This window comes from Schistocerca cancellata, chromosome 2 (assembly GCF_023864275.1).
Source record: "Schistocerca cancellata isolate TAMUIC-IGC-003103 chromosome 2, iqSchCanc2.1, whole genome shotgun sequence".
In the NCBI taxonomy this organism is placed as follows: domain Eukaryota; kingdom Metazoa; phylum Arthropoda; class Insecta; order Orthoptera; family Acrididae; genus Schistocerca; species Schistocerca cancellata.
In genome coordinates, this window is record NC_064627.1 from 744,579,364 (window position 1) to 744,605,445 (window position 26,082).

The 26,082-nt window shown below is 40.3% G+C and overlaps 1 protein-coding gene across 2 annotated transcripts in view; it reads left to right on the plus strand.

Annotated features, from left to right (window-relative positions):
- LOC126162554 (vacuolar protein sorting-associated protein 18 homolog) overlaps positions 1-26,082 on the plus strand; it is a 329,211-nt gene that overhangs the window by 15,892 nt on the left and 287,237 nt on the right. Inside the window, exons 4-7 of one of the 2 annotated variants that reach the window (XM_049919139.1) lie at positions 6,605-6,778; positions 18,873-18,920; positions 23,070-23,259; positions 23,337-23,458. In XM_049919139.1, coding sequence (XP_049775096.1) covers positions 6,605-6,778; positions 18,873-18,920; positions 23,070-23,259; positions 23,337-23,458 — 534 coding nt within the window. The remainder of the gene's footprint in view (positions 1-6,604; positions 6,779-18,872; positions 18,921-23,069; positions 23,260-23,336; positions 23,459-26,082) is intronic. The other variant, XM_049919140.1, reaches the window with a different exon arrangement.

Here is a 26,082-nt window from a genome sequence, read left to right on the forward strand (position 1 = left end):
AAATTTACTTACAGTGATCCTGAATTGAAAATAATTGCACTTTGCCTCAAATTTCACTTTTCTGAAAATATCCTTCATTCCCTGAAAATTATCCTAAATTACCAGCATTTTCTTGCTGATTTATCGAGTCAGGAAAATAGTTGCCAGTAGAAAGCTTTGCTGATGACAAGTGCTGACAACAGTGGGTGGATGCACTTGAAAAGAAATAAACAGAAGATTAAAAGTGACATGGAATAACTTTTTTATTTTCATTTATTTATTTATTTATCGACTGAATAGAATTTTCAGAATAAGGGTGGATTTGATGTGATATGCAAAAACCATTCAAGAACTGAGATTTACTCAGTGATAAATGGAGAGACACACATTGTAGATTACTAGCAGACAGGAAATTAAAGAAATGAAACAGGGAACAGACTATAGTGGAAGATGGAATGAGGGTGAGCACGAGACGTAGCTAGCTGAATGAATGGTAGATGAAAGAAGGAACTCCCTTTCTGGGTGTAAAGAGATGAGGAAAGTTGCAGTGGAAGGTTGGTAGGTCAAATTAGTAAACCTGCAGGGGAAGCACCAGTGTTTATTGCCACCCAGAAGTGAAGTTTATGGAAGCTTCTAGAGGAAGCCTTTATCTAGCAGCTGACATTAAATGGCTGATGATGGTGTAATAAATCATAGATTCTAACTAATAGTGGTATCAGAGGTTATTTGAGAAAAATAATAATTTAGGATCAGTATTAAACCATAATGAACAGCTGTTTAATTCCCTCCCCCCCCCCCCCCCCCTCCTCCTCCTCCTCCTCCTCCTCAAGCTTTAATTATGTGCAGATTTGAGAACCACTGCCCTACTGAGTATCAATGTAGTCTATTGCAGAACTGAGGAATTCACTGTCGCTTTTGCCCTTAGTTCATTACAGCATGGAAACTTTTCTGTATTAAACCAAAAGACATTTTTACTAGTAACTTCCTTTTTACAAGGAATACTATTTTGATATTTGTAGTAGTGGTGACATAACAGAAGTATTATAGATTGTTTCATGCATGGCAGCATCATCTATATAAATAAAAATGTAAATGTTTGTTTGCTCAAAACCTTAAATCCTCGAATGTTTCCCACTGATTGATTTGAAATTTGAAATTCTGAGCCAGCATAGCATTATAATGCGCATGTGTGTTTATATACCAACTGGGTTGTCATCTGTTGAGAAAACACACACACACACACACACACACACACACACACACACACACACAAAGGTTGTATCTGAAATGAAGGGAGAAAGTGAATAACAAATGGTGCTAGGCATAATTGAATAGCGTCGTTTGGCACCAAGTAGATGGGCACACATGCCACCCTAACCAACATGGTAGGAGGTCTGCAGGGCAATGATTTCAATATACTTGTTGTTGGTACTGTGACCAGGACAGTAGCACTGACGGAAGGCGCGGTGGGACCCGCGGAGAGGCCCGCGAACAACAACACAATGGAAAAGGACGGACACGACCAACGTAGGACAGAACAAATATGACAAGACTGAACAACAGAGTCACAAGGAAACAAGCTCATACACGAACCAGGAAGAAAGCAGTGTAGCGCCAGTGAGGTGTAAACCGACGTAAGCGAGTGGCCGGCACTTCAGTACGCTCTTGGGGGGCGCCGCTATTGGCCGCTGGGACCACGTGTTCCACAGTGGTGCCCCCACACTAAAAGCAGGCCAGGAGGCACGCGCCACCACAGCTTACGGTGCAGAGACCTCTATGGGTCTTCGACGTCCATGACGTCTGGCGCGGATTCAAATTCTGCGGCGCGCGGTACCAGACTTATGACATCAAGGTAAAAGAGACATCAGGTTGAAGTTTCAAGACCTTAACACTGTAGTCAACATAGTTGCGGATATTCCAGGTGGGACAACACTACAGGTTTTCTGCCTCTCACTGGGACATGCAAATGCCTCTTTGGTAGGTGTTGCATAGAAAGCAACACATGTGCACACAGTGGAGTCTGGTCCACCCTGTGTCACTCTTCCATCAAACAGGGAAACTCTTGTGTTTGTTACTGTATGGACCAGAGAAGAAGTGGAGCGCTATTATTGGGGGGGGGGGGGGGGGGGGGGCGGCAGACATTCACTATGCGTATGGGGTGGTGGATGGAAATGTTGATGCTGCCCAATGTTTGTACATTCAGTGGTTTCTGAATCTTGAGTGTCTGATCCAGGTGCATTTACTGCTATCCACAGGTCCCTATGACATACAGGTTCACTTGAGGTATGTTTTCCACTAGCTCATTCTCATAATGGCACATGCGCATTTAAGGCCTACTTCAAAATCTGGTGTATTCATTTTGTGTTATAGATGCGAAGGCATGGTGGATGTGGTTGTCAGTGCACAGTGTGTACACCAGGGCTTGAAGGGAGGGCATTGACACTGTTGGAAAACACACCCATAACAAGCTCGGGGCGTCTTGCACGGGACATGGATGTGGCATGAAGATTATTTGCACACGTACTGCCTTCAGCAGATTCACACCATTAACACAGACAAGTTTCCATGTCAGATTGAATTGTGCCAGTGGTTTTTGCAAAGGTGTGCCATTCAACTGGACTTTCCAAACCATGTAATTTTTATGGATGAGGCATCCTTTACACAAGAGGGTACGTTCAACAGTCTCTGTCAACACGTTTGGGCTCGGACAAATTGCCACCTTTGTTTGTGGTCACCAAGACTGCTCCACTGTCAACATTTGGGTTGGCTTGGTGGGTGATAATCTGGTTGGTCCATACATGTTTTCTCAGTGACTGAGCATGAACAGATACCTAATCTTTTTACGAGAAATTCTGCCAGAGTTGTTGGAACATGTTCCACTCAGTGTGTGACGGCGAATGTGGTGCCAACACGATGGTGTGCCTTGGCACTTTGCAGATGCAGCACAAATGCATTTGGATGAAACCTTTTTGAGAACTGGATAGGGCGCAGTGGGCTGGTGGCATCACCTGCACATTCCACCCAACTTGAGGCCCATTCATTTTTATTTTATTTATTTTTTCTTCTGGGGCCACCTGAAATCTGTTGTCTATGAAACACCCATTGATACTGATGAAGAGGTGATAGTGCACATTATGGCAGCCTCTGATGCAATTTCCACTTTGCTAGGAGTGTTTGAAAGATTACGTAGGCTTTCCTGGTGTAATAAGTCATGAAAGTCTCTTCGGGTTTGCTGCCGGATCCTCTCAGCAGGACTCATCAGCAGAAGCAGCATTTTCCTGAAGATGGCGACCAGTTGGATCACCGAAATATCGAGTCAAGTTGATTTTAGGATCCGGCAGCAAACCCGAAGAGACTTTCATAGTGTTTGAAAGAGTACAACAGTCACTCCAGTGTCATTGCACGGTGAGAATGCAAGCAGGAGAGAGTAACTTTGAGCAGTTTTTGTAACTGTTTTTAAATAAGGGTTATAAAACTCCACCCCAACTTCTCATTTATTTTGATGCCACAAATACAATGAAAATGTTGCTCAACAGTCCTGCTACCATGACGGCTTGGATGGCACGTTGTGTGCCTACCTTCTTGCTGGCATATGACACTGTTCAACTATGCCTAGCACAGGAAACGCACGATGAAGACATTGAGCTACGACATCAAAATATCATGCTGTGGAGATGTAGACCACCGTCAGTACATCCAATTCTTTGAGACTTTATTGTATGGGTTTTCTGTTAAAACAAACTGCAAGGGAAAAATACTGTATTGTGCTGTGAAAATGTGTGGTTTCATTTTCTTTCGTGCGGTCTATTTTACTTGTGATAGCAGGTCATTTAAATCACTAGACACATTGTTATATAAAGGGTTATTCTAAATGATGGACCCATTTTCAAAAATTCGTGTGTATTCAAGTGAGGATCAAAAATGAACAAGCTTTATACCAATGAACAGAGGTAGTTTTAAAGTTTTTGGCAGGCAGTGGTAGGCGGGGAGTGATGATTTCAGAAGTGGCTAGTAGAGTTTGTGTGGCAACGGGGCCATCATTCTGTTTCACTGTCAGTGGTGAGTGAGATGGCGGCTGTGGAGCACAAGCTTTTCTGCATTCTTGAGTTCACGAAAAGTGAGTTGCAAATTGGAGTGCAGAGCGGGCAGTTTGTACCAAATTTGGTATTCAACTACCAACTCACAAAAGCATTAGCCACTGGTTTAAGCAATTTAAACAGACTGGGAGTGTGTGCAAAAGTAAAAGCACAGGCCGACCACATATGTCAGAGGATGATATCTGACGGATTCAAGAAAGTTTTGTACACAGTCCCAGTAAATCTACCAATAGAGCCAGTTGTGAACTTGGAATACCCCAACCAATAGTATGGAAAGTTCTGAGACAGCATTTGCTGTACAAGCCCTACTGATTACAACTTGTGCAGGCTCTCAACCCCAGTGACAAAGAGAAGCATCTCACAATGTGCTAGCAAAGATGGAGGATGGTGCATTTCTGCAGCTTGTAATTTTTAGCAATGAAGTGATGTTCCACCCTAGTGGAAAAATCAACAGACACAATGTTCACATATGAGGTTTTGAAAATCCGCATTCACCATTGCAACATGAAAGAGACTCACTGTAGATCAACGTGTTCTGTGCCATATTCCATACAAAGGTTTATGGACCATTTTTCTTTGCGGAAAGAACTGTAGTGGGAAGCACGTATCAGGACATGTTGGAACAATGGCTGTTCCCTCAAGTTGTGGAAGATTCCCAGGACTTTATTTTCCAACAGGATGGAGCTCCGCCCCATTGCACCGTGATGTATGAGGCTTTTTGAATGACTCCCTTCCTCAGGTGCTGGATCAGCCACAGGGTACTTGAGGACCTGGTTTGCACTTCTAGCCACTGAGATCTCCTGATCTCACAACCTGCTGCTATTTCTTATGGGGTTATGTGAAGGAAGCTGTTTATGTCCCTGCCTCTACCAACTGCTCTGAACGATCTGCGGAATGGATCACTGTTGCTGTGCGCTCGGTAACAGCAGATACACTTTCGTGTGTGTGGGATGAGTTTGGCTACTGCGTCGATGCTTTCCGTGCAGCAGATGGTTGCCACATTGAACATTTATAACATTTATCATATTTCTAATTATTAAATAATTATTAAAAAATAATTACAAATTATTAAATTTATTTGAAACATTATGAAAGAAAACTTTGAAACTTCCTCTTTTCATTGGTATAAAGTTCGTTCATTTTGGATTTGTACTTGAATAAATGTGAAGTTTTGAAAATGAGTCCATCATTTAGAGTAACCCTGTATATTTCTTGTCCAAATAAGTATAATTTCAAGCAAAAAATATATGCATATTATTTAAATGTGTTTTCTTCCTCACAGTCAGTTTTCCATAGTCAAGGAAAGTTGTATTTATGGCTTATGGGCATTTGAATAGAATACTACCAAGGAATCTGAACTGTCCAAAAGTTTGTAATCCTACACTCTTGCAGATTAAACGTACGCAAAATATTGCTACTGAAACCACTATCCTCCCAGACTCTGCAGCTGGATAGATCTCTCTCATACCCTTTAACCAATGATTTCAACTGATTTATCCATTCATTCTAAGCAAATTCTGTTGTGTCTGACTTCTTGGATGCTGAGGTAGCTAGTAGTAATGCAGTTAATTAGAACATATGAATAAGTAATACTTCATTAATTACAGCAAAACTTATCTTTGTTGTAGTTATGAAACTGCACAAGTGAACTTGTGGTTCAGAACACAGTAAATGAGCACAATTACTGAGTGGCAAATTGATACAAGTTCAGAATGGCCTTACTATAGCTTCACTACAGCCACTAAAAACAGAAGTTCGAAGACACTTGTTGACACAGTTCTGAGAGCTTTGTTGCATGGGCACAGTTCACAGGAGATGGAAATCTCTTCACTCCCTGATGGCTGACATGGCTGTGTCATGGCAAGTAGGCAGCACAGTGACACTACTCTGACAGGAGCTTCCTGGAAGTGGGCAGGATCTGACCTCAAACAGAACTGTCCTCCTACTGACTGGCACAGCTATTTCAGGATAGAGGCATGGCAGTGGTGCCTAGGAACTACTAATATCTCATTGGTGCCTGATGATACCAGTTTGCTGTGCAGTATCTCTCCATCAGTTGATACTTCTTGCACTGTGTGCCATTCTCAGTACTCAACAACACCACAACCTCAATTTCCAATCAAGGTTTCATTTGCAATAACAGTAAACAAGGGTCAAGTTCAAAGAAAGAAAGAGAGAGAGAGAGAGAGAGAGAGAGAGAGAGAGAGAAAGCGAGAAAGCGGAAGAGGAGATCGATTTTTTTTTGTGGGGGGGGGGGGGGGGAGGGGAGACATAGGCAGAGGGAGGAGTAGACGGGCAGAGGGATATGGGCAGAGAGAGGAAGACGCAGACAATGATAAGCGGGGTGGTAGGATGTGATGGACAGAGAGAGGGGAAGGAGGAAACTATGAATAAAGAGAAGAGGGAGGATGAGATGGACAGAGAGAGGAGGAGATTAGGACATACATCCAATTCTCATCATTCTCACATATCTTTAGCAGTTGCGAAGCATTGCCAGGTTTGATAGTTGATAATACTTTTGTTAACAGGTTAGTAGAAACAAGAACCATGAAGTCACAGCTGTTGGATGGAATCATGCTAATGAATCTGAGTCAGTCACTGGGCCAATACTTCTTGGGACATCAAAAGGATTAATCCTTGAAGCAGAAATGAGTTTTGAAGGTGACAAAATATTCCAGACAGGACAGCAGTATTGGAAACAGGTTTGTTCAAACTAAGCCTTGTGTAAAAAGTTATTGTTCATAGCAGCAGTTAACTCTTTAGCTTCTCAGTTGTTTAAATGAGTGTTTGTTATTTACTATAAGTGATCTGTCTATTCACTAACTAATGAACTATTGACTAATAAAATATCCATGCACACACACACACACACACACACACACACACACACACACACACACACACACACACACACACACAAACTCGTCTCTCATTAAAGTTTCTCTCTTCAGAAGGAAATTCTTTTTCACACTTACCTCTGTAAGGCGGTCGCAGAGGGTGGGCTTACTGGTATTTGGGAGCTCCTACGTCAGGCGCGTAATGGGGCCCCTTAGGGATACGGCAGCAAGAGAGGGAAGAAAACCAATGTGCACTCTGTGTGCATACCGGGGGGAGTCATTCCAGATGTGGAAAAGGTCCTTCCGGGTGCCATGAAGGGTACAGGGTCCACCCATCTGCAGGGGGTCGCTCATGTCGGCACCAATGATGTGTGTCGTTGTGGATCGGAGGAAATCCTCTCTGGCTTCCGGCGGCTATCTGATTTGGTGAAGACTGTCAGTCTTGCTAGCGGGATGAAAGCAGAGCTCACCATCTGCAGCATCGTCTACAGGACTGACTGCGGACCTTTGGTACAGAGCCGAGTGGAGGGTCTGAATCAGAGGCTGAGACGGTTCTGCGACCGTGTGGGCTGCAGATTCCTTGACTTGCACCATAGGGTGGTGGGGTTTCGGGTTCCGCTGGATAGGTCAGGAGTCCACTACATGCAGCAAGCGGCTACACGGGTAGCAGGGGTTGTGTGGCGTGGACTGGGCAGTTTTTTAGGTTAGATGGCCTCAGGAAAGTACAGAAAGGGCAACAGCCTAAAGGGCAACAGCCTCAAAGGGTGCGGGGCAAAGTCAGGACATGCAGGGACCAAGCAGCAATCAGTATTGTAATTGTAAACTGTCGAAGCTGCATTGGTAAAATACCGGAACTTCAAGCGCTGATAGAAAGCACCGAAGCTGAAATCGTTATAGGTACAGAAAGCTGGCTGAAGCCAGAGATAAATTCTGCCGAAATTTGTACAAAGGCACAGATGGTGTTTAGAAAGGATAGATTGCATGCAACTGGTGGTGGCGTGTTTGTCGCTGTTAGTAGTAGTTTATCCTGTAGTGAAGTAGAAGTGGATAGTTCCTGTGAATTGTTATGGGTGGAGGTTACACTCAACAACCGAGCTAGGTTAATAATTGGCTCCTTTTACTGACCTCCCGACTCAGCAGCATTAATGGCAAAAAAACTGAGAGAACATTTGGAATACATTTCACATAAATTTTCTCAGCATGTTATAGTCTTAGGTGGAGATTTAAATTTACCAGATATAGACTGGGACACTCAGATATTTAGGACGGGTGGTAGGGACAGAGTATCGAGCGACATTGTATTGAGTGCACTATCTGAAAATTACCTCGAGCAATTAAACAGAGAACCGACTCGTGGAGATAACATCTTGGACCTACTGATAACAAACAGACCTGAACTTTTCGACTCTGTAAGTGTGGAACAGGGAATCAGTGATCATAAGGCCGTTGCAGCATCCCTGAATATGGAAGTTAATAGGAATATAAAAAAAGAGAGGAAGGTTTATCTGTTTAGCAAGAGCAATAGAAGGCAGATTACATTCTACCTAACAGATCAAAATGAAAATTTCTGTTCCGACACTGACAATGTTGAGTGTTTATGGAAAAAGTTCAAGGCAATCGTAAAATGCGTTTTAGACAGGTACGTGCCGAGTAAAACTGTGAGGGACGGAAAAAACCCACCGTGGTTCAACAACAAAGTTAGGAAACTACTGCGAAAGCAAAGAGAGCTTCACTGCAAGTTTAAATGCAGCCAAAACCTCTCAGACAAACAGAAGCTAAACAATGTCAAAGTTAGCTTAAGGAGGGCTATGCGTGAAGCGTTCAGTGAATTCGAAAGTAAAATTCTATGTACCAACTTGACAGAAAATCCTAGGAAGTTCTGGTCTTACCTTAAATCAGTAAGTGGCTCGAAACAGCATATCCAGACACTCCGGGATGATGATGGCATTGAAACAGATGATGACACGCGTAAAGCTGAAATACTAAACACCTTTTTCCAAAGCTGTTTAACAGAGGAAGACCGCACTGCAGTTCCTTCCTTAAATCCTTGCACAAACGAAAAAATGGCTGACATCGAAATAAGTGTCCAAGGAATAGAAAATCAACTAGAATCACTCAACAGAGGAAAGTCCACTTGACCTGACGTAATCCCAATTTGATTCTACACAGAGTACGCGAAAGAACTTGCCCCCCCTTCTAACAGCCGTGTACCGCAAGTCTCTAGAGGAACGGAAGGTTCCAAATGATTGGAAAGAGCACAGGTAGTCCCAGTCTTCAAGAAGGGTCGTCGAGCAGATACACAAAACTATAGACCTATATCTCTGACGTCGATCTGTTGTAGAATTTTAGAACATGTTTTTTACTTGAGTATCATGTCGTTTTTGGAAACCCAGAATCTACTATGTAGCAATCAGCATGGATTCCGGAAGCAGCGATCGTGTGAGACCCAACTTGCTTTATTTGTTCATGAGACCCAGAAAATATTAGATACAGGCTCCCAGGTTGATGCTATTTTCCTTGACTTCCGGAAGGCATTCGATACAGTTCCACACTGTCACCTGATAAACAAAGTAAGAGCCTACGGAATATCAGACCAGCTGTGTGGCTGGATTCAAGAGTTTTTAGCAAACAGAACACAGCATGTTGTTATCAATGGAGAGACGTCTACAGATGTTAAAGTAACCTCTGGCGTGCCACAGGGGAGTGTTATGGAACCATTGCTTTTCACAGTAAATGGCCTAGTAGATAGGTTTGGAAGTTCCACGCGGCTTTTCGCGGATGATACTGTAGTATACAGAGAAGTTGCAGCATTAGAAAATTGTAGCGAAATGCAGGAAGATCTGCAGTGGATAGGCACTTGGTGCAGGGAGTGGCAACTGACCTGTAACATAGACAAATGTAATGTATTGTGAATACATATAAAGAAGGATCCTTTATTGTATGATTATATGATAGCAGGACAAACACTGGTAGCAGTTACTTCTGTAAAATATGTGGGAGTATGCGTGCGGAACAATTTGAAGTGGAATGATCATATCAAATTAATTGTTGGTAAGGTGGGTACCATGTTGAGATTCATTGGGAGAGTCCTTAGAAAATATAGTCCATCAACAAAGGAGGTGGCTTACAAAACATTCGTTCGACCTATACTTGAGTATTGCTCATCAGTGTGGGATCTGTACCAGATCGGGTTGACGGAAGAGATAGAGAAGATCCAAAGAAGAGCGGCACGTTTTGTCACAGGGTTATTTGGTAACCGTGATAGCGTTACAGAGATGTTTAGCAAACTCAAGTGGCAGACTCTGCAAGAGATGCGCTCTGCATCGCGGTGTAGCTTGCTTGCCAGGTTTCGAGAGGGTGGGTTTCTGGATGAGGTATCGAATATATTGCTTCCCCCTACTTATACCTCCCGAGGAGATCACGAATGTAAAATTAGAGAGATTCGAGTGCGCACGGAGGCTTTCAGACAGTCTTTCTTCCCGCAAACCATACGCAACTGGAACAGAAAAGGGAGGTAATGACAGTGGCACGTAAAGTGCCCTCCACCACACACCGTTGGCTGGCTTGCAGAGTATAAATGTAGATTTGATGTAGAATAAAACCGATAAACTGCAGGGATGGATTCCTGACTTGAAATGGAGGAAAAATGTCCTGTGAACTTGTGTCCAGAACTGCCTCATTGCCACAGTAGACGGCACTGACAAATGACAGTTCCTCTGACCATGGGCTGTTCATTCCATGTGTTTTGCAGGTGATAGGGGTATTAATGGTTGTCATGCAGGATACACATAATTGTACTTTGGCTTACACCATATTGGTGGGCCACTTGCCTGGAGCTTGTACTAGGGTTTGTCACAGTATCCCATAGAACTGGGTCCTCCAAATCTAGTGTACACACAGTCCACTGCCTCCCTGCACATTCATCTGTCTGGAAGGATCCATCATCAAACAAAAGCCCAAAAAGGGCTTAAAATGTTGTGTGATGTGGTTGGTGTCTGTGAGGATACTTGTTTTGGTATAGCCATGCTGCCTCTCAACCATTTCCATCTTCTTGGCCGTACACAAATGCCATCTCAGCTTGTTCCTGACATGAATACCAGACCATTCTGCTTCTTACAGTACACTGCGTCAATCACACAGCCTTCAACACACAAGGACTGCACAGCAAGTGGTTGGAGGTACTGTCATTGGTCAGTGCCATCTATCATGGGAGTGATGCATTTCTGGACCCATTTTCACAGGCGTTTTTTCCCTCCATTTCCAGACAGGAATTTGTCCCTGCAGTATGCTGGTTTTATTAACGTTCATCCTACACACACACACACACACACACACACACACACACACACACACACACATTTTAAGGAGGTACTTAATGCCCCACATGATCCAAGTAGATGTATCAACAGAAATAAAATGGTCTTGACTGGTATTTACAATATCCTGGCACAGTCAGCTTTAGTTAGGAGACAATACTATGTTTAATGCATAAAAACATGTGATATGTGGAGTTCAAGATCACTGAAATGTTACATAATTGAAAGTGAAATCATCTTAACATAATGACATGATCAATGAAGCTAATACACTACAGGGCATTAAAATTTCAACACCATGAAGACAGCATGTAACACTCAGGATGTATACACCCCAGGACACCTGGGAAATCGGGGAAAAACGTGGGAATTTTTTCATCTAGGAGAAAACTGGGAAAAACCCAGGATCTATTTATAATTCCAGAAATTTTTCATTGTTTTAGTTTTGAGTTGATATTTTGTAATTTTTCCTGGCAAGAACTGATACTCTAACAAAGAATTTTACTTTAGCCCGCTACTGCAGAATAATACTGCAGCAATAAAACATAAACAAGAGAAAAGCAATATCAAACTTACATTGTAAAGAAAATGTGCCAGTAACAACAACAAAGCACACTGTGCACACATCTCTGATGACAGCAAAATTTGTCAAAGGCTTTAGGACGAAGATTGTGCAATATTTCATAACAACAAATTGCTTTCGATGAGCATGATGTCACAACTGTATTCATTATAACAGGTCATGGGAGAATATTGCGAATGGTGGCTTGAGAAGTGCTATCTTCAAAGTAAAGTTCCTTTTACGCAAGATGAATTACATTACGTGTGAGAATGTGCGATAAATTTCTTAAATCGCAGAGCATTTGACTCTCATTCAAAACTTAACATTTTGAGGACCACCGTCTTAGAAAAATTTCAGGCCCAGAAGGTCAGACATTTATGTCATTTAAATTTTACTGGCACTTTTGTGTTTGATATATTTTAAATAATAACATACACCAAAAAAGATGAATATTATATGTGAAAGCTTAGCTTTTCTTGTAGCTATACTATATGTATATTAATTTAAACCATGAACTTATCCTATTTGTGTTCATGTTACTTAACAGTGATGTTGGTATAGACTGACTACATCTTGTGTCCTATGCTCTGAATACCTGCTGTCATTTTCTGGCAATATAACGTGACATGAACTGTGACTGGCTACCAGAAGCACATCACAATCTTGAGTCAGTGCTTCAGAAACTGACATTCCGTGTTTGATGGAATTCATCTTTATATTTTCATAATACAAAAATATGCAATGTACATGTTACTGTGCATCAAAAATCCTTCCAAAATGCATTATTTTTTTGATGGCCTGTACTGGGAAGTTCTATGCTGGTGTATAAAACCTTTTCCATTCAAAGAATTGAAAAGTTTTAAAGTTCCAAGGGAAAGTATACTGTCACATAACTTGGAAGAAGTGTATTTTCACCTGGAAAAATGTGTATTTTCACCTGGAAAAATGTGTATTTTCACCCGGAAAAATGTGTATTTCCACCCGGGAAAAAGTGTCTCTTTAACTGGGAAATATGGGAAAAACCCTGGAATTTTTTTTCCGTGTCTGTGTATACACCCTGAACAAACATCAATTTGACAGCTTCAATGTGCAGATGGTTAGCATTTTAATACAATTGCACAAAGGAGTTATGGATAACACCATCTACATTCTGTACACAAGGAAAGATTACACAAAGGGCATGTCATTCAGAAATCAAACTTTTATGTTGATAGTTTGTGAAAAGATTGTATTATATCTCACTTAAGAAAGAGAAACATCTCTCAGCACATCTTGGAATTCAACAGCAGCAGAAGAATTGCCTATTGAGAGTATGGTTCATCATTCCACAATATTTCTGCATTGGTCAGGATTCTGCGACTGTCATTTGAATATGGAATTAGTGGATTTGGAAGATGAACTATACTCATCACCACGTAGGATCTCAGTGCCTCCACACGACTGGTGCCCAAGAGGACAGACGTATTGTTCACATGGCTGTGGATAAGTTTACTGACATGTTGTGTACCTCAAGTCAGGAAATGGTCTAGTTTGCAGTGAGACATGTATCCAAATTGACAGTACAACATTGTCTGGAGCACCACAGACTGTCAGCATGTTGACCATTGTTGCAGCATCATTTTATGGAAAAGCAGAGAGAAGTGTGTTGATAGTGGTGCACCTCAGTGGCAGCCTGGACACAGGCGTGACACCACATCATCTCTTCAGACAAGTGCCAATTCTGCTTACAGTACTGTATCTATTTGTGGAGGCTCTGAGGAGATTGAGCATTGCCAGATTGTATTCATCATCATAATAGAGGCCTAGCGCCTGTTGTGGTAGTATTGGCTGCTATTGGGTATACAACATGATTACCTCTGTTTTGCATAGCCAGTAATTTGGACAGCTGCTGTTACATTTTGGATGCATTAATGATGGTGACTGTGCCATGTCATTGAGGTTTCTGTGACGTTACCTTTATAGTAGAGGAGGAGGAGGAGGAGGAGGAGGAGGAGGAGGAGGAGATTAGTGTTTAACGTCCCGTCGACAACGAGGTCATTAGAGACGGAGCGCAAGCTCGGTTTAGGGAAGGATGGGGAAGGAAATTGGCCGTGCCCTTTTTTAAAGGAACTATCCCAGCATTTGCCTGAAACGATTTAGGGAAATCATGGAAAACCTAAGTCAGGATGGCCGGAGACGGGATTGAACCGTCGTCCTCCCGAATGCGAGTCCAGTGTGCAACCGCTGCGCCACCCCGCTCGGTGCCTTTATAGTAGACAACAAGACTTGCAGCGAATAGTATATTTGGCCATATGCAAATACCGAGTATCCTGCGGTCTTTGTAGTAGAATATCAGGCAAAGGTATTCATCTGTCACATGGCAGGAAAATTGTATCGACATGTTTTTTCCTTGCTCAAATGTATTTGCCTCCCTCCCATGCCATGCAGTCCCACGCACTTGATTGCTACTGTGCTGCTTGTTTTGTTGACAAGTTTAGTTTTGATACACATAATCAATATGTAAGCATAGTTTATTGTAGTCTCTATTTTTGAATTTGCATAAAAGTGAAATGACTGTGTGTAAACTGAGCAAAATAAAAATTTCTCATGGTGGCATTGGAAGGAAGGTGACTATTTCATGAATGATAAATCATTTGAAAAATAAATGCAGCAGTGAACATCGTAAGTTGCAGCCTACGCTTCCTAAGGGGCAAAAAATTATGGATTAAGATACAGATGTAAGTAAACTTTCGAGATCAAAAAAGCAACTGACTTTTGAAGAATGTGCTGAAATGTGGAAATCATGGGATATTAATGACCCCATGGCAAAGAAACAAAAAAAATACCTACTCTTAATTGCCAGAATGATAGCACTTGCAATGAGGCAGTAGGTTCAGTAGAAAGGGTTGATTTTAGAAGACTGATTTAATAGTGCTTTGTCTTGGTGTAAAATACCAAGCTGCCGTTACTTCTCAGACAAAATAATTCCAGAAATATATCATAAGGTGGAAGACAGTTAAAAGACTACTTTTAGAGACTGATTATATTTCCGTGACATGCAAGATGCTTGCATAATGAAAACAGTTTTTTTTAAGTTTTACTGCACATTTTATTGATTGTGAATTGAATGTCAAACATATAGTATTGAACATCAAGCATTTTGAGGGACATCACGCAGCTGAAAACAGAATGATTAGTTTACTGGAAATTGCAAGTTTATGGGACATCCAGTTCGCAGAAATTCATGTCGTTATTCATGATAATGGATGAAACATAGTGAGAGCTGTTAGTAATGCAGAGTTGGCCTCAGTGCGTTGTTTCATTCATACTCTTCATTTAATTGTTGATGATTGTCTGAAAGCTCCATCAAATGTGACTCAAATAATAGCAACAGGTAGGAGGATTGTAACTTGTTTTAATCGTTCTGGCACTGCACAAGAAAAACTGCATTCTGTCCAAAAAGATTTGGATCCCCATCAGCATGAATTGGTGCAAGGTATTAATATGCAGTGGAATTGTATGCTTGCAAGGCTGATGGAACAAAAATGTGGCCATTTCACTCTATCTCGCAGTCTGTGATATTGCCAATCTGACTACTGTACAGTGGGAGCTTTTAGAGCAGCTTTGGAAATTATTACAACCATTTGAGGAAATAAATATTTTGAATTCTGGACATGATTGTGTTTCTTAAATTTTTCTGTATGTTATTACAATAACGTGATAAAATGAGCATATCAGAACTAACACCCAAATTAAGCCAGTTGATGCTTGTCATACAGCAAGGATTGCACAAATGATTTGAAGACATCACAACAAGTAAAAATTATTTGGTTACTACTGCTTTAGACCCATGCTTTAAAATGAATGTTCTCATTAGTCAACTGCAAAGAGAAAAAATAAGGCAGTATATTTTGATTGATAGCCTAAAGAGGATCTCTGAAACAAGCAGTGACAATAGCACAAACTTTTCTCCTATTTGGGCCAAGAGGATGAGAAACAAAGTGCACAATCTAAGCCAGACTATTCACTCATCTTTTATTGATTGCTTTGAAGAGATGGTTGGAAAAAAACATATCATGAACTGAAATAGATTAACAACATATCATGTCATGACAATCCATACACATGGTGGCCAGCAAGAAAAGATAAATTACTGTGTTTGGTAAATCTTGCGACAAAATTTTTGTCGGTACCAGAAAGTAGTGTTTATTAAGAATGCCTTTTCTCTGAAGCTGGGAATATCTATGAGAAGAAAACAAGTAAACTATTGCCAAAAATGCAGAAAAATTAATTTCTCTGCACCTTATGTTCCACTTCTAATTTTTAACTATGAGAATTCAAATGCATAAACATTCATTATTTTAAAAAATGTGCTCGAGGATTACATAAATCTATTTTTTTATACCGAGTTTTTTGTTAATTTTTATAATACAAAAGTTGATTACATCCCTTTGATTTCTTTAATGATTACAAGGAAAATACATTATTATTATAAAATAAATCAATATTTTCATTTTACCAGTATTTGACTACAACCATGTATCTTACGTATTTGATATTAAGCCGAATAGTACCTAGATGTTCAATATTCATCCCAGTAGTACTTAGATATTCAGTGTTCGGTCAAATAGGATAAAAGTAGCTGAATAGGCCAAATTTCAGATAAAAGTCAAATATTTGTTGCTAGTCTGCAGATAGCAGAAGACTGCATGTTACCTGTGCTGTCTGGAACCACCTTGATATTGGGACCTGTTGTCCTTGCCAACATTTTCTCCATGTTTCTCACCCATTAAGCAAATTCCAGTCTTTGTTGCCAATGAACAGCAGTTGGCATGGGTGAATGAACCAGGCACGTGCTGCAAAGGCCCTGTAAATAGCAATGTTTGCTGAATAGTCCCTTGGTTCCTGAGCACTTAGCTGCTCAACAATTGCATGTCTATTTGCTTGTACACATCTCTGCAGCTGTTGTTCACCCCCTGTCATCTATGGCCCATGCTGCTCCGCAGTTGCTATGGCACCAGTTTTGGGGCCATTTTGCCCTGCACAGTATACTTTAACCATGGCAGCACATAAACAGTTTACAAACTTAGCCATTTCAGTAATGCTTCTACCCTTGTCCCGAAAGCCAATGATCAGTCCTTTTGGATGGCAGATAAATTGTTCCGTTTCCACATTGTGATGATGACCGCATTGTTTGCTGTATCTACCGAACATGCTTTACATACCCTCCTCTGCTAGTGCCATCAACTGTTTTCTGTAAATGGTTATTGCTTGTTGATGTTGAACATAGGCAGTGACCACATCAATGTGGCTGGACCACGTAAGACATTATCTCAGGGAGCATTGACTCCAGAATCCCCTGCTAGAGAAACAAGCCACAGATGCTACATGTGCAACACATGCAAGTCCAGCTGCAAGCCACAGACTCCAGAATATGAGCATAGGTAAGGTTTTGGTGCCCGGCTTAGCTGTCCTGTTGTCAATTCCATATCAGTGTTATCTCATTGAATTCATTGCCTGTGACCAATGGTGTCATAGTTCTGCCTGTGATAAGGCCACATTGGGCTTCCTTCATTTCTAGAACATTTTAAACTCACTCCTATCTGAATACATGTTTCATCATTAAATTGGAGAAGAATGGAGACCTCTTGTTTCTGGATGTAAGGTTTTGTTGAAAAGAGGATGACTCCTTGGGTCACAGTGTGTTTAGCAAACTAATACATATCAACCTGTATCTATAAGCTGTAAGCTGTCGTCACCCATCTGAACAGAATAGTGTATTACAGATACTCATTCATAGGGTCCAAGCTGTATCTGATGGAGTGTGTTCGTCAGCAGAGCTTAGCCATATACAATCTCCATTTTTCCAAAAGGGGTACTCCAATAATCCAATTCACAATGCATTTCAGCCAGGCACCCATTAAACCAGGAGTCAGAAGAACGGGAGACCTCCATTAGAATGGCTTTTCTGCTGTATGTAGGTGGTGGGACCTTCAGGATCAGCAGATTTGAGGAAGCACCGAACAGAATTTCTCTTCCATCTTCTGGTTCAAGTGTAAATGATGGTGGGATGCATGAAAGATGGCTTGGGTATAAGAATATGATGAATATACCAGATACTGAGGCAGTGTGGGAAACAATACATTGGCCAGACATTTTGCACCGTTAAAGACACAGGATTTCAGTGAGGTAACACCGATGGGAAATTGAAGGCACGCTGGATTAACCAGGCACTAACATCTGGAGGGCAGACATGTTCTTGAGTCCGAGGCTTGTGCCTGCCTTTCCCATGCCACATGTGGGGAGTCCGTGATTGCTTTCTCTGCCATGGGGCTCCAGATGTCAACATTCCCTGGAGTAACATTACAGCTGTACCTGTCGGCAGCTTCACTTTTCTAGCAAATCATCATAAAAATTGGCAAGCCACAATAGCTAACTGTGTTTGCACTTGAAGATGATGAGCAGATGCCTCATAGAAATAGTCTGAGTTTTAGACAGTACCATTCCACACAGTGCATGGAAAATTTCAACCCATTACAAAACTTGTTGGATTCACTCCAGCCACTGCTGAGGGATGTCTCTTAATCCATTTCTAATCACTAGTGACAATGTCTTTAGTTTCATGTATTTCTATCTGGCAAAGTGTGATATTCACATTCACTGTCTTGTAAATCTTTGTTTGTGTTAAGTATTTCTACTCTTTTTTTTAATATAAAGACATTGCACTTGTCAAGTTGCATTGTAGAACTGGTTGACTGTTAGCTCCCAGATACAATAAGATGATGATATTGTATCAGAAAAGAGAGAGGTAATTATGATATTTAGGAAAAGCGTTTGCTATGTCCTTTGCAAAACTATAATTCATTCCATAAACAAAAACTTTTAAGAGGCTGCTTTCCATCCAGCTCTTCTGCATGTAGGTTTGTTTCTGGATTAAAGCAGCCCATGTATATACTACAGCTATAAGTACTTTAATTTAAAAAGTTACTAAAATACAATTCTGTGGATGAGATCATGTGAGGTGTGTGATGCATGAACTATACACAAAATAAATTTTTAATTTGTAAATGTCTAATCTAACCATCATTTGTGTTGGACGCAGCTCCCAAGCTATCTGCCTCTGTACGGAACTAGAGAAGTTGATGGTCTGGTAGGTTGTGTGTGTGATCAGTGCATGTTCTTATTACACTTTTTTTTTGAAAAAAATTGAATTACTTAGCTTAATTGCAAGGATTTCCAGGTATTCCAAAACATTTTATGAATTTGTATGGTTCCACAGAGCATTTTAAGTCTCAAATGTTTATTATGTACATTAGCAGACTGAAGTGACAAATGAAAATTTGTACCAAGGCTGGGATTTGAACCCGGGTCTCCTGCTCCCTAGACAGATTAACTAATGACTACGCTGTGTGGGCACAGTGACTTTGCACAACTGCATGGACTACTCTAGTATGCTTCCTTCCTCAGTCCAAATTACATATTAATGCCCTAGCCTACTGGTATTCCCGCTAAATTCAAACAGCATTGCAGAGGCTCTCTAACTGTATTGGAATAGCACACCAGCATCAAATGAAGTGGAGGATCCTGCCTGAAACCCAAGCCTTGGTGCTTTAATCAAATGAAACTATGTGGTTCCAGAGATCTTTTGAAGTCTCAAACATTTATGATATTTATATGCAGACTGAAGTGACAAATGAAAATTTGGGATTGATGCAGGATGGGAAGGGAAACTGACTGTACCTATTCAAAGGAACCATCCTAGTATTTGCCTTAAGCAAATTAGGGAAATCACGGAAAGCTTCAATCGAGGTGACCGGACACAGATTTGAACCGTCCTCTTCCTGAATGAGAGTTCAGTGTGCTAAGCACTGTGTCACTGCACTATGTCACTGTATCAAATGTACAGAGCTCTGCCTAAGTTGAATTTCCATTGTGGGAATACCAAGAGTCCTATTGACTCTGTGTATGTGTTTGGGGGGTGGGGAATCTTTCAGAGGAGTATTTGTAGCACTGGGACACCTTCTGACACAACCAGTTAAGAAAACTTTGCTGTCAAAAGCAGTCACAGCTGAAAGCTATCGCTCATTTTAACAGGACACAAGCATGTTAGAATGCATTCTTGATTATAAAAGGAGGTGATGGATCATTTGAAAATGTCTCCAGGACTATATCTTCACCCACATATAACAGAACTGAAGCAGTGCATGTCAGAGAGCTTTTCGCACCAGACCAGCCAGGTGCCACCAGCATCTGCCATCACATAGTATTCCACTACACATCAACCACTTTTGCCTCACCTTGCTGCTGCCCCTGGAGCTAATTTCATCCATGCTGCTTACTGGCAGCTGATTAACTTTGGAAAATTGCCTGGGCTCGTACAAATTAGCATTGCCTGATAGTCTGTAAATCTGCACCAGTATTCAAAGTGCTGTTAATTACTGGCTATAGAACTGAGTAGGTGTCAGAGTCTCCTGAATAATATTTCTTGTCTAGAACTACAATTCCTGAACTATTATTTTATGCTTTTTTCGTCCACTGAAGGATATTTTTTCTTTTTTTTCTTTTTCGTAAGTTTACCTAATGATAGATAAACTAACTGTATCCTATCAGACATTATTTGATGTAGAAGACCTCAAAGTGACAATGAGATATTAAGGATGTATTATATGTATAGTGTAGTAGAAAATAAGTTTACATTGTGACCCCTTCAGTGACAGGATTTAGAAACAGCACTGGCAGATACAATAACAACAGCTGATTTTTAAATGTCGGGAGCTGCAACTACAGCAACTCTTGGAGCAGGTGTTGACCTACCGTGAGGTAACACCACCCATATCAACACAGACCATGCTTGCACCATTCCTGGCATTTGACAGCACTCATTAGGACTGGAGTTCATGTGTAGCACACCTGGGCCATCATCTGTGGTCACACACGTAATAGATGCTGCCCGATGATGGAAATATGGTCTTGTTTTGTATCGGCCAGAGTCTTCTTCCCTCACCCTGGATGAGCTTGTGGACAGACTAATCCACAACTGTGACCTAACCCCTAGTCGCAGATCGTATCTGAATGACTGCAGTTCTTCCAGAGTTCTGAACAACCAGGACAACTATATTTACAATGAGTTGCTTAACATGATAACATCAATGGATAATGGGAATTCACTTGCATGACGGATAACTGTGGCAAAATGTATGCAGATATCCTCTTATAGGAAAGGCTGGTACTGAACATGAACAATCAGAAAATCTGAGCCAACACCCTCAATCTACCAGATGCTAGCCATGAGAAAATACATAGCCATTGCACAGGTTTTTGAACTGGCATGGGCAGGCTCATGAGAGATTTCTTACACCATAGAGCAGCTAGTTGTGCTGCAACATTAAGGGCATTTTAGTGCTAACTCATAATGCTTGAAATTTTATTTTGAGTGTAGATTCACGGAAGAAAATGATCGAGAATACCAGTGCTTCATACATTTATTATTGTCATTTCCACTCATCTGAGAGGAGAAGTATAAAATTTAAATAAAAATTCCTTCTTTGCTATAAATGGATTTCATTGTTTTGTTACTCAGTACATTGCGTAACTTTAAGTGATGAAGCATAACAGTCGATTTTTCAGTAACTTGTAGTGCAGATGTTACGGTAAGCATTATCTCCATCTTCATTGAAGTATTGCAGTTCTGCAGCTTTCATTTTCATATATTAATAGTGCAGTTACTGTTCCTGAATTTAAATGGTACCAAAACAATCTTGTTTATGACCAGTAACAAATGGAATAGTAGAAAGGGAAAAGCAGAATTGCTTATGAATACACCAGAATGTTCCAAACCAATAAATTTGATTTGCCAGCATAAGTTCTTCTATCCGCAGTGAGTCCCATGATACATTATTATTACTTGACTGGTTATCACTTGATAATAGCACACACTATGAGCAGTCTTAATGTTACTCATAATTTGATGCTCAAGAAATTCTCATTGCACGTGAGCCCTGTCCTGGCTCTTTTTCCCATCCTAGCCAACAGATTGCAATGCTTGTGGATTCAATTTTAGTTGAGGATGTGTTGGAAGTTGTGCATATTTTGAATTTTTATATGTAAGGAGTCTTTTCCAAACAGATAGGAGGCAGATTTTAGTATAATACAGAATTTTTGGATTTTACATTCATTGTTAGTGATCAGGTGGCTCCACATACCTGTTTTTAAGCTGCTATTTGTCTCGTACTGTTTTCCTCTTTGGGAGGCAATTTAATATGCAATTGCTTTATGTTTTGTGCTTGTTGTGTGAATATCTTTTAAGTGTATGGTAGGCAATAGTTTACCACATTCATCCCTGATTATGCTAGGGGAGGGTGCCGAAGAGTTAGTGATTGCATCCCAAATAAAATAAATAAACAAATAAAAAGGTAGAGAAGCTGGTGTTATGTCATTTTGAATCTTGAATTATTTTTTCAGATGTTCTCTAATCTTTACTTTATTGCACATGTTTTACTACCCAGACCTTCTTCATGTGCAACGGGTTCTGCAGCAGGAAGAATGGCCACATCTGGAATGATGATTTACTCCATGTGATATTCATTGGAGTTTACCAGGAAAACATGTCATGTTATCAGATAGGTTATAATTGCTGATAAACATCTCAATTTACTTTAATGACACCTTTAAGAAACCTTTAGAACAAAGCAAGTTTAAACCAAGTGGGGATATCTTTTACTTGCATTGTATAGCACATCTGCTTCTGTTGTCAATTAAAAAAACAGGTGCAGTTCATCGTAGTATGACTGTGTCCAATTCATATGAATAATAATTATGGAAAGGAGAATGCAGTCATTAAGATGTAAAGAAATATAGTTACAGTAAGATGGTAACTCATGGCTCTGTCCAAAAATAACCATGCTTCCAGTTGAAGTCCACTTTTTGAGAGACAGGAGACCTGTCATTATCCTCAATTCCTCAGATTTTCTGATGCACTCTGTGTTAATAAGATATTAAACTTTCAGTAACAGATTCTAAATTCGTGGTTTTGAAAGTGTGTATGAGCTGTGTCTGTTCGACCTCTAACAATTTATTGTATTTCAGTTGTCAGCAGAAGACAATGAAGTCATTCTGCAATGAACCAGTGACTGATAAATATTTTTATGTATGTTAGGTCTTACTTTGGTGATAGTTCTAATTTCTGTGTTGTCACTGTAAATTTCAATCTAAATTAAATTTATATTCCCAGCCAAATGCAGTATATTTAAATTATTCAAATATCACATCTTGGAAACTGAAATAATTGTTCATGTAACAGGTGTTTGATATTGGCAAAGGAGAGAATGTACCAATAACAGGATTGGAATTCCATCGAATACCTAGTACAGATACATATTTCATTCTTGTGACAACTCCTTGTCGCATGTATCAGTTCATTGGCAGCGTGACAAATGCTGAAGAAAAATTGTTTTTCACACAGATATTCAGCAGCTATATATCAAACCCAGGTAATAAAGAATAATGTTATTTTCTAGGTTAGTATGAGATATTTACTTATTAGATGAACTTCATGAATTTATTTCAGAACGATTTCAAGAAATCCCTAGCAGTTTGAAATATTCCAGACTAGAGTTTCAGTACCAGGCACCTAAAGGACTCCCAAAAATCATCGCTTGGCTAACTGAGCCTGGAATATTTTATGGACAGGTAAATAAATAAAAAAACAATCATATACAGTAGAGACAAGGAAATTATTTATGTTGTGTGATCAAATTAAAAGGACAAATAAGTGAAAAATATTTCTGAAACTTTTTATGTTGACCATATTGTAGCATGAAGAACACTTCAGTCAAAAGATGTTTGTTTGTTTTTGTTATATCAGTGTGAAAGCTAAAGTGATTGAGTGTGGCAGAGGTAGGTGTCATAATGAGCTTTATGCAGCCATGGTTGCAATTCTTTTCTTGTGATTTGGAAAACAAAGGAATGTGAGTAGAAGTGCAAAATTAAGAGGCAGACAGATTTAATTTCGTTTTAGTTTTGAAACTGTACGTTCTATTCCTGATGCAACATAACAGAAGGCGAGAATATTTCCATAGGCGTTATTTATGTATCGAAACAAAGCATAGCAGACCTTGGCTCCTCATCACTTTTTAGTAGAAGATTTTTTAAATTCTTTATCCTTTTCTGATAGTTATGGGAAATCAGTGCAGCAGACTCTGAATGTTGAATGTTTTAAGAAATTATTGCAGTGTTGTGCTGGTAGTATAAAGAAGCAACATACCTATAGTCTTAAGAAAATGTATTTGTAAGGGCTGCAGCATAGCGTATACCATGTGTCTGGCAATTCCTGGTTTTATGTTCTGGTCTTGAAGCTAATGAGTAGTGCAAATGTTATTAATAAGCTGAAGCAATGGCACAAATGATGATCATTTTGTTTAACCTTGGATACCAAGGCATGCCAAATTATTTTCTGGCAAATTATCTTTGTGTGTTTTTAATGCAGTAATGTTGCATTCCATGATGATTTCACAAGTTGAACATACAAATAATAATTAATAAAATTTTCTCGGGCTTCCAGCCATGTCAGGTCGTTAAAATCCCAAGAGCTTTCAGCCAAGCTCTCCTCAGTCATTGTGAAGTGGTAAGAAGACTGCTGTGTCACCGTGGCCACATCATTATATAGCTCCACTGCTCGCTGTGATGTCACTGGTGCTCTGTTCCTTACCATATATGGTAATGTTTTCATCCTGCGTCCGTCGCGCCTGTTTTAACCTCGCAATGGCCAGGTCCCAGGCTGTGCTGAGCTGCAAACCGCTGCCCTTGTTGATGGTGTTTTCAGAGGTTTTTATTTCAATAGCTTCTTTTATGACACTATCCCAAAATCCCTTCGTCCTCATAATGAGAGATGTTTCGTCGAATAGAATTCGGTGTCCATTTTCTAAGGCATGTTCTACCACAGCTGATTTTTCTGGATAGCGTAGCCATAAGCGCCTCTCGTGTTCCGTCCGGTGTTGCTCCACAGTACGTACTGTTTGGCCAATGTAGTAACAGCCAGACTGACATGGTATCTTGTACACTTCATCCTAGGTCATCCTCACAGGCCTCATGAGCAGTCGGATTTTTGCTGGGGGCCTGAACACCGATGAAATGTTATATCTCTTCAGGAGCCGGCTAATCTTTCCCGACACAGTACCACAGAAAAACAAAAACACAAGTTTCTTGCTTTCTTCTTTGGTGGTGGTCTCTGTTGGTGTGTTTCTTGTGTGTCACACCAGATATAGCGTGTGACACCTGTTCGTGGCTGTACCCGTTTTCCCTGAAGACTTTTCGGAGGTGGCTCAGTTATACAAATAGTAAATTTATTTTATTCCTTTACTCATAAATGATCTTAATTTTTGTGTAATTTAAGGAGCAAAATTATAACATTGTCATCTTAAATTGGTGAAAGCCCCTCGTATATGTTAAGTTATAAGTGTTTTGTACAATCATCAGGAAAAGTAGTCTGACTTAACTAGTGAACTGAACTGTGTTCCTAGATCTTTCTTTTACTGTACCACATTTGCATGAAGTTAATATTCATTTTCACTTGTTAATATCTAGTGTGGCTGTTCTGTCTGGTGATTTTATCTGTTCATTATCCTACAATTAACTTTTAAGTTTGGTTACATTCTAAACTCTGATGCTAGTCCCAAAGTTGCTTGATGATTTATGCTTCTTCATCATTGCCATTATCATATCACCACCACTGCTGCCACAACCACCACCATCACTATTTCTGTGTGCTGTGAACCAATCCTCTATAGGTAAGTGGTTGCCTTTCCCTTATTTTACTTATTTTTCCATCCAGGAATTTCCAATATTGCTACGGATATAGGTCAGACATCTACGTAAAGCATCATATGCATGCAAGCTCCTGTTCTCCACAGATAAGCCAAAACATTGTGACCATCTGCTTAATAATGTGTTGGTCCCCTTTGGAATGCAATACAGCACAGATTCTACCTGATAATATCCCAGATGTATTCCATCAGATCAGATGAATTTAGTGGCCAAGACGTCAATGTGAGTTCACTATCGAGCTCCTGAAACTACTTTAATGTGATTCTGGCCTTGTGGTGAAAGTTATCCTGCTGGAAGATTACATTGCCGTCAGGAAAGACATCAAGCATCGTGGAATGAATGAGGTCTGCAGTAAGATTCACATACTCCACAGCCGTCATGATGACTTCAGTTATTACCACAGATCCCATGGTAGTCCATTTGAAAATCCTCCATAGATAATAGTAAACCCTCCGCTTGCATCTGTTTTGGGCAACCATTTACCTGTATGA